Consider the following 14,581-nt stretch of genomic DNA (forward strand, 5'->3'; position numbering starts at 1 on the left):
GTCGACTCTTCAAGATCTGACTGGGCAGAATGATTTTCTGGATCAGATGATATGTTGGCTGAAAGGCCTTTTCTTCCCATGAATTTATTCTTATCTTTGTGCGCACTTCTTAGTGGCCTAAATTAACTGATTCAAATTGCAACCAAGGTTCTTGAGAACGTCAATGGTTTTGCCATGTAACAGCTGTTCATGTTTAGGTTCTTCTCTTTGGAGTTGTGATCCGTGCTGACTCACCTGCTAAATACTCTGAAATTAAACTGTGTCCTCAAAACAAACAAACAAATAAATAAATAAAAAAAATAAAAAAGGCACATGGTTTAAAAGGTGGCACAGTCTTTATTACTCAAACTCTACAGCAGAAAGGCAGAGGAAGAGATGGAATTACAAACATGACAAAGACCAGGCACCTCAGCTCCCCGTGGGACCAATACGCAGGCCCTGTCCGAAATATTAAAAAATGCTCACGTACACAAATAGAAAACAAGCTTCAGCAAGACTAATGGGCTTCGCCAAAATGGCAGAAATTAAATCTGAATGATAGTCGCAGACCTAACATGCTGTATCGAAAAAACAGTGAGCAGCAATCGTCACCAAAGCCCCGCCCCTCTTTTTGGTCCAATTAATACAGTAAAACATTACCCACAGGAGAAAAGAAAAAAAGACAACCTTATGGAAAATAAAATGTTATAAAACATTTAGAAACAATTACTGTATATTTACATTTATACAGCCCCTAGCCTTTTAACTAAAATAGCAGAAGTACATTTTCCTAAATGTACATTTAAAAATAAAATGTTACAGGACCAATTATATTCTGCATGTCGCACCAAATAGCTGTGGCCACATCTTTGCCCATATAGTGAACACACACACGCACCACACACGCACGCAACCACGCACGCATACAAACCCACGCACACAACCACACAAGTTTATCCTAATTACAGAAACGGTACAAACCAAACAAAACCAAGTGGAGAAAAGAAATCAAACGCAGTCGTTCCACTGCCTTAGTGAAGTTCCACACATTTAGCTGAAGGTGTGAGAGAGTTAAAATGGCGCACGGCGTATGGAGAAGCAGGGTGGGGGTGGGGTGGGGGGGGGCTGCGTCTACCTAAAGCAGAGGAATGTTCTCTTTATGACAGAAGCAGGGCTGTTTTCCTTCACTCTCACTCCTCTCCGTTAGAAGAACCGACCGGAGTACTGCTTCACGCTGAAATATAAAACAGTGAGAAAAAAAACAAAAACAAATAAGGAAATGAATAAAATGGGAGAGAATTCACAAGAGTCAGTCAGAGAGTTAGAGAGAGAGCGAGCGAGCGAGAGAGAAGGGGAACTATAGGGAGAGGAAAGGTGACAGAAAAGGGACAGTTATTTGGGTATATGGGGTTAGTATTTGGTTATGGGGGTTAGTTATTGGGGTACAGGGTTGTTACTAGGGTATGGGGTTGGTACTGGAGTATGAGGGGTTAGGTATTGGGAGTACTGGGGGTTAGTTATTGGTGTATAGGGGGTTCGTTTTTGGGGTACAGGTGGTTAGTTATTGAGGTACAGGGGGTTAGTAACTGGTGTACAGTGGGTTAGTTATTGGTGTACAGGGGTTAGTTATAGGGGTATAGGGGTTAGTTATTGGGGTACAGTGGGTTAGTTATTGGGGTACAGGGGATTAGTATTGGGATATAGGGGTTTAGTTATTGGGGAACAGGGGGTTAGTTACTGGGATACAGTTGGTTAGTTATTGGGGTATAAGGGATTGGTTATTGGGGTACAGGGGTTGGTTATTGGGGTACAGGGGATTAGTTACTGGGGTACAGGGGGTTAGTATTGTGAAATGCTGCAGATGCAGAGAGGCCTGTGCCGTGGGGCAGACTGGAATTTGTTGTCAATTCATCCAACTGAAAACAACAAAATCACTAGTCTTCCACACAGAAGCAGGCCGGCACACCCCACTTCCTGTTGGGCCTTTCCCCCCTCTCAATTCATTTCAATTCACTTTCAACACCGATTGGAATTCCACCCCCCCCAAGCCTTACCATACAGCCATTTCACAGAGAGGAAACGCTGAGCAGAGGAGAAAGAGAAACTGAGACAGAGGCACAGCAGGCAGGAGCTGGGAGGAGGGAGAGGAGGGGGGGTGCAGGCGTGAAGGGAGGGACCGGTACGATCGCTCGCGCAGCACGTCCAGCACTTGCCTGTTCTGCAATAGGTACTGGGCGTTCTGGATCTGGTCCTGCGTGCCGGTGATGGTGATGATGCGGTCTTCCGACCCCTCCAGCGGCTCGTCGATCTTGATGGACGCCCCCGACTCGTGACGGATCTGCTTTATCCGCTGGCCTCCCTTCCCGATGATGGAGCCCGCCAGCTGTGAGAGAGAGCGGTTAGCGGCCTGCCGGCGGCTACGGTGCGGGCCCGGGGTCGGGACGGGTTGGGCGGGGCAGGGGGGGGCACTCACGTCTTTGGGGATGGTGACTTGCGTGGTGATGACTGGGCCGCCCATGTCTCCGTAGGACCCCCGGCCTCCTGTTGGGGGGGACAAGGCGAGGGCCGTTAGCCGTGGGTTCGAGCGCTCGGGACGCGGCCGGCAACGTGCCCCCGTTCAGACAGAGGCCGCGCCGTACCGCACCTCCAACCTTAACACCGCTAAACGTGATATCTGATACGCGCTCAACTCACCGGACTGGAAGGGCTCCCAGGACGAGTTGTTGTCTTTGAAAGAGCAGGAGAACAAAAAGAAGGGGGGGGGGGCAGGAAATCATGTCAGAACAGAATCTGGAACATACACACAGTCACAAATCTGCAGGGAGTACAGTCTGAGTGTCTCTTGGGGGGGGGGGGGGGGGATGTATGGTGCCGGCATTATGGGAGTTAATCTGTGTGTGCGGACTGTGCTGAAGGACACTTACCATATCCACCGCCACTCTGAGAGGGAGAGAGAGAGAGAGAGAGGGGGAGGGGGAGGGGGAGGGAGAGAAGGAGAGGGAGAGAGAGAGAGGGGGGAGAGAGAGAAGGAGAGAGGGAGAGAGAGAGAGGGGGGAGAGAGAGAAGGAGAGAGGGAGAGAGAGAACAGTGGGAGGGAGGGGAAGAGACAGCGAGGGGATGAGAGATAACAGAGAGGGTGAGAGAACAGAGAGAGAGAGCAAGAGAGTACAGAAAAGGAGGGAGGGAGGGGGAGGGAGGGAGACGGAGGGAAGAAGAGCGGGGAGAGAGTGGGAGAGAGAGGAACAGACAGGAAGGATGAGAGACGGAGGGAGAGAGAGAGAGAGAGAGGGAAGGGGAGAGAGAAGAACATGTCAGTGCAGAGCTCTCAACACACACAAATCCAGCAGGAATGTGGGATGTTTGGAACACACAAATGTGAGCGGCGTTTGGTGAAGGCAGCGGCGGGGAGCGGGCGCCCGCGGAGCGCGATTACGCTCCGACCGCTCCTCCGTATCCACGACGACGGCGACGATAAATCGAGAGCCGGCTGCCTAGCAACGGCGAGCCGGGGCGGCGCGCGAAGGGGGCGGCGGGCCGTGCTGGGCCGTGCTGGGCTGTGCGGAGCGGAGAGGAGCGGGGAGGAGCGGTTACTCACCATGCTGTCGTAGCGGTCTCCCGGCCTGCCTCTCCTCTCGCCCCTGGAACACAGGAAGCGCACGCGCGTTAGCACTAGCGCTCTTTAAAACCGCCGCGCGGGGAGCGCGCTCTCGCACCGCTCGAACGCCGCCGCGCCTCCGGCCGCCATTTTGTACAGGAAAAAAAAAACAGCCGCGCGTTCGCATTTGGCCTCCTGTGGTCTGAAACCGGGAGAATCCCGACCGGAGAGAATTCGGCGACCGTGCGAACAAAACGCGTCGAACGTTCGCCGGGAACGTCATCTCGCTCCTACGACGTAATGTCGGTCGAGACCATGTGACGTTCTCAATCCCAATTCCTAACTGTGGGCACCATTTAAAAATCTAACCAGCGCTAACCCTGCGATATTACTTTGTGATATAAACTGCAAGACCGGAGCAGTCCGGCGTGTTGGTAATGTTATCAACAGGCAGTAACGCCAGGGGTGCACAACTCCAGTCCTGGAGGGCCGATCTGCGTGCTTGTTTTTGTTCCAACCGATTACCATAGATATCGTTTTTTCTGACAGCTCTATAAACCACGCTGCTTCACTCCTGTACTTGAGCACAGTGAAAATCTCCAGGATACGCTTGCGACCTGCGGCTGTAGCTGGTGCTTACAGGCACGTATCAGATCAAGATACGATTGGGCTAATTAAATACATGTCGGCAAATGTCCGCGCAAAATCCTGAAACGGATTGGCCCTTGTTGTGCACCCCTGCAGCGAGCGCTGTGGACTGAGGGAACGCGGGTCAGAGCGGAGACCGCAAAGCTTCTCTTACCCTCCTCTGGGGGGCGGGGGCGGGGGCAGGGGCAGATTGCGAGTCCGGCTGCCCCCCCGGCCCCCCCTGCCGGGCGGCGGCGGCGGCGGAGGGGGGCCGCGGCGGGGGCTCATGTCGTCGTAGTCCCGGCGGGAGGGGGGCATGGGGCGCCCGCCCCGGCCGGGGGGCATGCGCTCGAACCCGCCGCGCCCGCGCATGGGGAAGCCCATGGGCCGCCGCCCGCGCTCCTCGTACATCATGGTGAAGCCGCCGTAGTCGTACGTCTCGTCGTAGAAGTTGGGGTCGTACGGCTGGGCGCGGCCTTTAATGGGGGCCTGCGGGGGTTGGGGGAGAGGGGGGAGAGGTCGCGTCAAAAACCTCGAACACGGTAACCCAACGGACAACGACTGACCAACCCAGCGTCATAATTCACCAGGGCAATTCACTCCTACCCAATGGGTGTGGTTTAATGTGGGCGTGGTTTAATATGTTAATTAACAGTGACATCGGCAAAAAAACAGTGTCATGGCGATAAGTAGTAACTTCCAGAATGTCTGACCTCGGAGATCAGCTCCAGGATGACCTTGATGCACTCCACCACCCTCTCCGGCTTCCCCCCCACCAGGACCACCCGGTCCGTGGACTGGGGACAGCACTCCTGGAACAGTTTGATGGTGGTCTGGGTGTTCTGCAAGAGGACAGGAAAGCACCCCACCACCTCCGTAAAGCATCAGCGCATTTCGTGTGGCCTCTGAATTCCTACGTTTACCCATGCATCAGGTACACGTAAAGGAAAAAATACTGACAAACAGACAAACTGCCATCACATGGCAGCAGGATCATTACTGCCCTCAAAAAAAACTGACAATGACATTTTTACAAAACAATTCAATGGAATATAACCCAGCCCTAGTTATAATTCAGGGGGTGCAATCTGGGTTGAAGTGCAAAGTGGGGTGCACACTGAAGCCCCAATGCCACGAACTGCAATCAATTAAAGCAGCCGATCACAGATCACTCAATTCACTCGGCTTCTCGGGTCTGAATGGGCTATCCATTTTAAGTGGAAAAAAAAATCAGCAGGCCTTGTTGTTGGGGACCCCTAATCCAGTGTAGATACTCTAGAGACAAGTATACCAGCAGTATTATTAACTGTTGTTTGATCCCTCTTCATTTCTCTAAAAGACATTTCTCATTTTCTCTTATTCCACTCAATGCTGAGAAAGCAACACCTCCAACTACTCATCAACCACTTAAAAACGCACCTCCTCCTCCAGCCCCCCCCCCCCCCCCCCCCCCCGTATTACAATGCACTTCCCCCTCACCCCCCCCACCCCCCACTCACCTCTCTCAGCTCCTTGATTTTGGCTCCTTTGACCCCGATGATGCTCCCGGCCAGGCTCTGGTGTATGAGCAGCCGCAGCTCACAGTCAAAGTCAATGCCGCTGTAGTGCTGGTACTGCAACACAGACACACAGCAACAGACACATAGCCCTGTTACAGCACTGCTGGCACTGCAACACAGACACACAGCCCTGTTACAGCACTGCTGGTACTGCAACACAGACACACAGCAACAGACACACAGCCCTGTTACAGCACTGCTGGTACTGCAGCACAGACACACAGCAACAGACACACAGCCCTGTTACAGCACTGCTGGTACTGCAACACAGACACACAGCAACAGACACACAGCCCTGTTATAGCACTGCTGGTACGGCAACACAGACACACAGCAACAGACACACAGCCCTGTTACAGCACTGCTGGTACTGCAACACAGACACACAGCAACAGACACAGCACTGCTGGTACTGCAACACAGACACACAGCAACAGACACAGCCCTGTTATAGCACTGCTGGTACTGCAACACAGACACACAGCAACAGACACACAGCCCTGTTATAGCACTGCTGGTACTGCAACACAGACACACAGCAACAGACACACAGCCCTGTTACAGCACTGCTGGTACTGCAACACAGACACACAGCCCTGTTACAGCACTGCTGGTACTGCAACACAGACACACAGCAACAGACACAGCCCTGTTATAGCACTGCTGGTACTGCAACACAGACACACAGGGCTGACACATTAAAGCAAAGTACTGTTAAAGTGTCACCTACATGTATACCAGAATAATGCACGTACATACTCACACACACACATGGGCACGCACACACACTAGCATACACATGCATACACGCACACACTTACCTCCTCCAGAGTGGGGATGATCTTCAGGAGGATGTCTCCGATGGTCTCGATGTCCGCCGACACGCTCAGAATGCTTTGTGGAGGGGGGAGGAAAAACGGCGGAGGCGATTCGCGGAGGAAACAGGGAAGAGAAACGAGAGGGCGTTCAGAACCCACGGCACCGAGCCTCGCTCGAACACAATTTTTTTTTTTAAACAAACGAAACAAACGAAAACAAAACGAAAGCACGAGACGAGGAGCGCGACAGGCGTCGGATTGAGAAACGGGGACCAGAGAATGAGACACGCCCATGCACCGCCGCCGCCGCCACCTCTCTGGAAACGCGCGCGCCCGCGCGGACGGGCGAGAGAGCAGGCCGCGCGGCCTCCGCCGTCCTGCCACCAGCAATTTGGGAGAAGCTCCGCCCCCCCCCGTCCGCCCCACCCCTCCCCTCCCCTTCCCCTGCCGTGGAGACGCTGGCGGGGGGGGAAGGGGGGGGGGGGGGGCGTCTCACAGCAGAGAGTGACCAATCGGGGGGGCGGGAGAGGATGCCAGAGGTGAGCACTGTACAGCGGGGGAAGGGGGGGTATGAGGAGGGGAGGGGGGAGGGCAGGGACCCGCCGGAGGGCCCGGAGAGAGACCACACAGGAGAGACCACACAGAGGCAGCAGAGAGAGAGAGAGAGAGACTGTGATGAGTGACAGAGGGGGCAGAGAGCCAGCGAGATTCTCCTCACGTTATGGACAGGTGATGTTGGGGTGGGGGGTGGGGGTGGGGGGGGGCAGGTGGAGTGGCTGGAGGGGGGAGGGGCGCGCAGAGGGGTTGGGGAGCGAGGGGGGGAGGGGCCACAAGGACAGAGGGAGAAAGAACGTTTTCAACATTTCATGGTTTTAAAAAAAAAAAACAATAAAATAAAAATGCAACACTTCAAAAGCTGTGCTCCTTCCATTCAAAAAGAAGCAGAGCTGGCAACTTTTTCTCCGTGCGGGCAAAACTGACTCAACACTTCGGTGAGAGGAAAATTAAATTTAAATGGGGGGTGGGGAAGGGGGGGGGGGGGAATAAGACAAAAAAATTAAATGAAAGAACTGAAAACAAACAAATGAAATAATAATAATAAGTCAAATGGAACAGGAGAGCGTTCTGAAAAAACGGGGACACTATATTAAGAATGCTGAAATGAAACAAAAGGCAGGTTTATCACAGACATTGGTTTCTGTTCTAAATCAGGCAGTGTGGGAGTAAACCGATGGGACATACCGCTCTGGGCCACTGCTGTCTGGGACTGATACACTGGCACTGTACTGCAGGGGTCGGGTCGGTGGAGGTTGGCATTGGGCAAGGGCATTCGATCGCGAGATGTCAAGTAAGGCGCCCATGGTTTGGGGAGGGGCACGTTTATGGGCGTGGCCAACCGGGGGTGTCGGGTTGGGCGTTCGGGGGCGGATGGTTGGTGCGTCAAGGTGGGCAACGCAGGAGGGGCGTGGCAGATCCAGAACGTGGCCAAGGGAGGAGGGGCCAAAAATAAAAAGATAAAGGGGGAGAGGGAGAGGGGGAGTGGGGGGGGGGGTGGGGAGGAGGGGGGAAGAGGAATACATTTTAATACACGCTGCACTCCTCCCTGAATTCGCTGTGTGAGTACGACAGGCTGACACGACTTTGGGTAGTCGTAGATACGACTGACGTAGTGGGCGGCAGTGTAGTATAATGGGTAAGGAACTGGTCTTGTGACCTAAAGGTTGCAGGTTTGATTCCCCGGTAGGACACTTGAGCAAGGTACTTAACCTGCATTGCTTCAGTATATACCCAGCTGTATAACTGGATACAAAGTAAATGCTGTGTAAAAGTTGTGTGAGTTGCTCTGGATAAGAGCGTCTGCTAAATGCCTGTAGTGTAATGTTGTGGTTAAGGGAAGTGGGGGAGCTTAAGCTAACCATGCCCCACGTCTGTGAAGACAGATACAGCTCTCGGGAAATCGGGGGGAAAAAAAACACTGGACTACCGATTGTCCGCAGCTACAGAACTGTGATTGACAACTGAGAATACATAAGCATGCAAAACATTTGCACTCTCATACAGGAATGTGTGTTTGCCTATGTCATTGATCGCTGCCTGGACAATACGTTTGTTTTTCTCCTTTTTTAAACATTTAAATCTGGAAAGGGTTTATCTGAAGGGAGTAAATTGCAGTTACTCTCATTTAATTTTATTTTTTAATGTAGTGACCTTTCCGGTACCCCCCCCCAGGGCGCTCGCCCCCCCCAGCCAGAGTACTCACGTCGGTGCGGAGAGCTTTGATGTTTTTCCCCCCCTTTCCAATCACGGCTCCTGCGTTCTGCGGAGAGAAAGGGGAGCCGCAAGTTTACCGCCCGTTCGGCGCCGGAGCCGCAAACCGCGCGCGCGTCGCGATCCAGCGCTCGCACAGTTCCGGAGCGCGACTTCCGCTCCGACGTTCCGGCGAGCGCTCCGGCGCGCTTTCAGGAGAGCGGAGCGTCGGCTGCACAATTACAGTCGGCGGACGGGCTTCCGGTGTGTGTGTGTGTGTGTGTGTGTGTGTGTGTGTGTGTGTGTGTGTGCGTGTGTGCGTGTGTGTGTGCGTGTGCTCGAGCCTGCGTGTGCACTGCCAGTCGGAGAGAGGGAGTGAATGTACATGTGCGCGAATCGGTGTGTACGCATCTGTGTGTGTGTGTGTGTGTGCGCGTGTTCATGCACACAAGCAAGCACCTGCATGTGTGAGTGTGCGTACACAAGTTTGTGCGAGCATGCGTGACTGCGCGCGTGCAAGTGCGAACAAACGTGTGTGAGTGTGCGAGCGTGTTTGTGAGTGCGCACGTGCGAGTGTGCGTGTGAACGTGTGTGCGTGCGAGCGTGCACGTGCAGGAGAGCATAAGTGTGTGCGAGCGTGCGAGATGTCTCACTTTGCTCTGCAGTAGGATCCTGAGCTCCACCATCTCGTCTGTGTTGCGGGACCTCTTAAAGGCCTGCTCCTCCTCTGTGTCCTCAGCTGGACGTTTCCCTGCAAGGAGAACCTCCAGTGTTACCGTTCGCCTGAAACCTGTAGCTCTGCAGCTCATCTGAAACCAAGCCACCTCTTCAAATGGGACAGCCCTTGTGATCTAATCAGTCAGCCTATAGGATGGCTGGACAAGCCCGAGAGATAATAGGACCAGGTAAATCTTGATTGGATTCCATGAACCAATCAGACGTAGTACACGGTGTGGGGTACGGAAGTAAATATATAAGCAGAGCATGCAACAGAATCCACTTGCAGAAACTGTTATGCGAATTGCAAAGCCCAGTGCTCGGCAAGGGAATATTACTGCTAATTGCATCCATCCAAAATGAAGGAAAATTGTGAGCCAGTTTTAAAAATCAATCCTCCTGTTCTTGTGTACATGAGGGAGAAGACCCATTAGGACTGTGGCAACGAGTAACAAAAATGTAACAAATATCCCAAAAAACGAGGCCCTCTACAAACCCAACAGCCATTTTAGTGCAGGCAGCCCAATCTCTCATCATGCATAATCTAACATGTTAAGATTTACATCATACCATCTTAAACTGTAACACTTGGAACACAATGCTCAGCGTTTCAAATTACGATCAAAAACATTCTCTCCGGTCCTCTCAAGATGATTCCCCTGAAAACGCAGTTTATAAGGCTTGAATTCTGTACCCACTGCCCACTGAAAATATGCAAACTACCGCACTGGATATAATTGGTATGCTTTGTATCCTGCAGCACTCCCAAAGTGTGCTTATGTTATTGCCATAGTGACCGAAAACCCTCTTGTTCTGCCTCCATTCCCATTCAAGCATCAGACAAAAGCAGCAGCAACAACCGAGTCCAAGAGCCGGAGCAAAGACAATGTGCACCCTTCCGTTCTTCAGTTTAGGACGGAGGTAGTGCACAAGGTCATATACCTGACCGCAAATAAAGAAGGAACAAAGGCAGCTCGTATAAAAATACTAAGTCTAGCGAGAGAGCGAGTCGGTGCTATAAACCATATTCTAGTAGCTGAATGTTACCAACCGGCAAAAAATAAAGCCCCGGTTAGGTGTGGAACTGTGACATGTAGAGAGCGCGTTACCGTTGGTATCAGTGTTGCTGAAAGTAGTCTCCTCTTCCTGTTGTTCGAGTTCAGTCTCCATCGTCCTGTAAGAGCAGTGAAATGAAGCTGGCCACTTCTCTCCGTCAAACGCCTGGGGGGGAACGACCATAAGGTTTTTAAAGAAATGTTTTAGCTTCAACATTTAACGAGTATGACACCACAGCATAGGCAAAATGTAGCCTTTTCAAATGAGGGTCATGTTGTAGGACGGATGTTCATATGCGCGTTAAATGTACCAAGCTAGTTAGCTAACCCTTGTTATAACTGCGGCATTAAATGATATTTAACAACTAAATGCAACATTATTAACTTTAACTCAATTAAATTCTGCACTAGTAATGTTAGTATTGCAAGTAATATAGCTGGTCTGCCAGGTTATCACCTCCCAATTAATAAAAGGTTCGACGGGTATTAGTACAGAAAATGCTATGAGGTATCCTAATCTTTTTAACGTTATGTTATAGTTAGCTATCTTAGCCATAATTCTACTTTATTTTCATGATTAATATTGAAATATGTTGAAAAGTAAGTGAGCACTGATCTATTTGGTTCACACTAGCACAAACACAGGAACTACAGTTGGATTTAATTTAACGTTAAAGTATAATTACAAGTAGTTAGACTATTAAAAAGCCCTTGTTCATAGTAATCCCATTCCCACATAGCTAACGCGAGCTCTAACACTTGGACAGGTGTGCTCTGAATAAAACTGCAGTGGTGAAAGACGGGGAGGACAGTTGCCGACGATATTGCAGGTTGCTCGCATGTTTAGCGGCCAGCCCGTCGAGTTGTGTGACAAGTTACGGGGGGTTAATGTACGAACATGGAACCCGAAATACAGATCAACAAGCATGGACGTTGGCCTCACTTGTTATTGTTGCAGTAACATTAGCTAGCGGGATACTAATCACCCATGGCAGGTACGCAACTACGTAGATAGCTAACTATATGTTAGACGGCTATTTAGTCGGACACTTAACTGTATAATCCCAGACTGAAATCGTGGTTACATTTCACAAAAATACAACGGTGCTCTACCAAAATAACTGGGATGCACTAACGTGCACTTTTAAAATGGGCAGTCATTTTCTGGTCGTTAGGAATTAGAAAGACATTACACAGACAATGATTGCACATGAATGAGCTGCTAGCTGCTTAGCCAGCTAGCTCTTAGGCCTAACTGACGCCCCAAAACTGTGCGCATTTATCGATACCTGTCTGGCTAGTCGGTCTCGGAATTGCATACCAAATCTACTAATTTGCCAACTCGTTAGCTAACGTTACCGATATAGATATCCGATCTGGCATAATTTTGAGACATTCCCCAAAATTAGGGTTAACGAAGGTCTTGTAAGACCCACTTAACCAGAAGGCCAATCGTTAGCTAGCAGGAACAGCAAACTAGCGTTAGCTTCATTTTGAGTGAGACTAGCGTTAAATTGACGAATATTAAATAACCACAGACACAGTCATTTAGCTGGGGTGCACTGAATTTTATACCTGAAGCGATTGCTGTTGCTAGGAACATCGATTAGATATAATATTAATTAACATAGGCTACAGCCGAGACGAAAACCCATCACAACCACCATGAGCCATTGATTTGGCTAACGTTTGCTAGCTACGAAGCCTCAGACGGGACCATGTTAAATCAACGTTTAAGCAGCGCGCGAGTAACTTTAATCCATGCTGTTTACTCCCTACTGCAACACGTAAATTATACATATTCAATCTCATGTCGAATATGCCAATTTAGGTAGCTTGCTTATGTTCTTGTTCTTACAGACCTGCTTCGAGACTCCGTTCACCCTTTGCAGATTCCGTCTTCGACAAATAGTACAATCAACCTTGATGCCGTTCAACTTTCGTCCTGGTACGTGGTGTCCCCAACAGCCGACCCAGGATCATTTCATTCAGTACTCTACCCCTAGACTAGACGTTTTGCGTAAACCCTGGATACACTGATCCAGGATCAGCGTTTGTGAAACTTGGCTGAGTTAACGTTAGCACAGCCTAGCTTTGTGATTGGTGCAAACTGGACCCATGAGTACAATTATAGGGTACAAGTCCTGCCAATCAAAGTAATTCACCGTAGCGCTTCCGTAAGCGCTCTGTATTTTACGGGCATAGAAATATGCACACTAGATAAAATGCAGTCATTGCATTACGTGAAATGCTGTCGCCATCTTGTGGGAGTATAAACCAGATTTTTTTCACATGTATTCAATAATATAGTCGTATTATGAAAAACACTGATTTAAAACGCTCTATTCAAGAGACTAAGTCTAGCCATTTACTGAATGTATTTTTAGTACCATTACCGGAAAGGAATTGTAGACAATCGTCATACAGCCTTATTTTTGAACGTCAATACATATGATATGGTGCCTTTCACTGGAATATGACGAACTGCCATTATATTTCTATTTAAAAAAAACTTTTCCCATTCTATTATTTTATTTTTACATTAGGATTCGTTTTTGCTATTACAGAAAGAGCTGGCGAGCTTAAGGTCTGTTTCTTAAAAATTAGATAGTATTGTCTGCTGAAGTATTTCCATTAGCCTACCATTGAACTCAACTCCTTTAAAGAGAATCTGTTTCACTCAGTTTAGTTCTGTAGATCTTTATTGTCTCCAAAGAGCAATTTGCCTGCAGCATTAAAAATCTGCGTACATGTGACAACCATACAGAACATGTTTTAATGTAGAGTCAGTATGCATTACAGAACAGGGATGATCTTAACAGTTAGGTTATGTAAAGGAGTAAAATTAGTCCTTGTCCAAATAGTAACATTTAGGTAATAAGTACAACATGAGCTAGCATTCAAAAGGGGGGAATGAGGCAGGCAACTGTTCATTGAGTTTAACAGAACTATTATTCCCATTATGCAAAATCTCAACCAGATCAATCAAGAAACTGGCAAAATTGAAAAACATCTAGATGTCGATAATTAATTTATGACTCACTGTTTTAAAGGACTTATGGAAATATATAAAACAAAATCAGTAGATTATCATCAAGTAACAACCAGAAATCAAATAAGTTATTTGATAGTAATGATATTTTTTATATTATTTCAAATACAGTATGATGACCATTCCTGAAATTATATTATGACCCATGAACAATTATGCCCAATCCATTTTTCCAAACATTTAGCAAATGTAGCTGCAAGTACCTTATAATCATTGTTAAGGAGCGTCATTGGATGATGTTGTTCCTCAGTAACATGTCTTTCTGTGGTTGGGGAAGCAGTATTATAAGACCTTGCTTTAGTGAAGAGGTACATTTCTCCTTATGGAGAAATTGCGCTCCTGTGAAATTTTGGTGAGGGTGCACAGAAACTAAAAGTAGTTTGTTCTCTCTCTTTTTAACTGTACCTATCGGACACAGAATAGCCCACCATTAGTTGACCTGAGAACTAAATTTTTGCATTTGTACGTTCAGAAGCAGATGTGCTGTGGGACACTATTCTGTAAGTAACTCGCTTTTCAGACACAGACTCTCCAAGGACAACAAAACATTTCTGTCAAAAATGATTTAAATAATCAGATAGTCTGCATTTGTTTTTCATTATGTGCATCTTTAAAAATTCTGCTGTTTTTCTCTCCCTTCTCAAGCCACACCCCTCTAAAAAGCTCTGTTGTCACTTTCCATGTAAACTGTATCCAATTTATGCTGCAGCCATTGGATAGACAAGAAACAAAATCTGTCTTATTTTTTTATACATTTATTCTATTAAATATTAATAATTTTTCTTTCTGGACTCATTCCTATGCATAATTGCAGATTCTATTCATTTTCAATGAAGGAAAATCTTACAATACATATCATATTCATTATAATCCACAGCTGGTTTCCAGTTTTCTTCAATTAGGGATTAGATATTTGTTGCCACACATTCCTT

The 14,581-nt window shown here is 48.6% G+C and overlaps 1 protein-coding gene across 1 annotated transcript; it reads right to left on the minus strand.

Annotated features, from left to right (window-relative positions):
• Positions 1-316: 316 nt before the first annotated feature.
• Positions 317-12,616, minus strand: LOC118213110 (heterogeneous nuclear ribonucleoprotein K-like). The gene is made up of 15 exons (XM_035391803.1): positions 12,460-12,616; positions 10,652-10,763; positions 9,479-9,576; positions 8,839-8,895; positions 7,821-7,864; positions 6,582-6,654; positions 5,701-5,814; positions 4,915-5,043; positions 4,377-4,690; positions 3,575-3,617; positions 2,904-2,919; positions 2,674-2,706; positions 2,453-2,520; positions 2,193-2,362; positions 317-1,213 (listed from the first exon to the last, which is right to left on the minus strand). The coding sequence occupies exons 2-15, from the start codon at positions 10,710-10,712 to the stop codon at positions 1,183-1,185; spliced, it is 1,251 nt and encodes a 416-aa protein (XP_035247694.1). The 5' UTR covers positions 10,713-10,763; positions 12,460-12,616; the 3' UTR covers positions 317-1,182.
• Positions 12,617-14,581: the final 1,965 nt, after the last annotated feature.

Source organism: Anguilla anguilla, chromosome 14 (assembly GCF_013347855.1).
Source record: "Anguilla anguilla isolate fAngAng1 chromosome 14, fAngAng1.pri, whole genome shotgun sequence".
Lineage (NCBI taxonomy): Eukaryota > Metazoa > Chordata > Actinopteri > Anguilliformes > Anguillidae > Anguilla > Anguilla anguilla.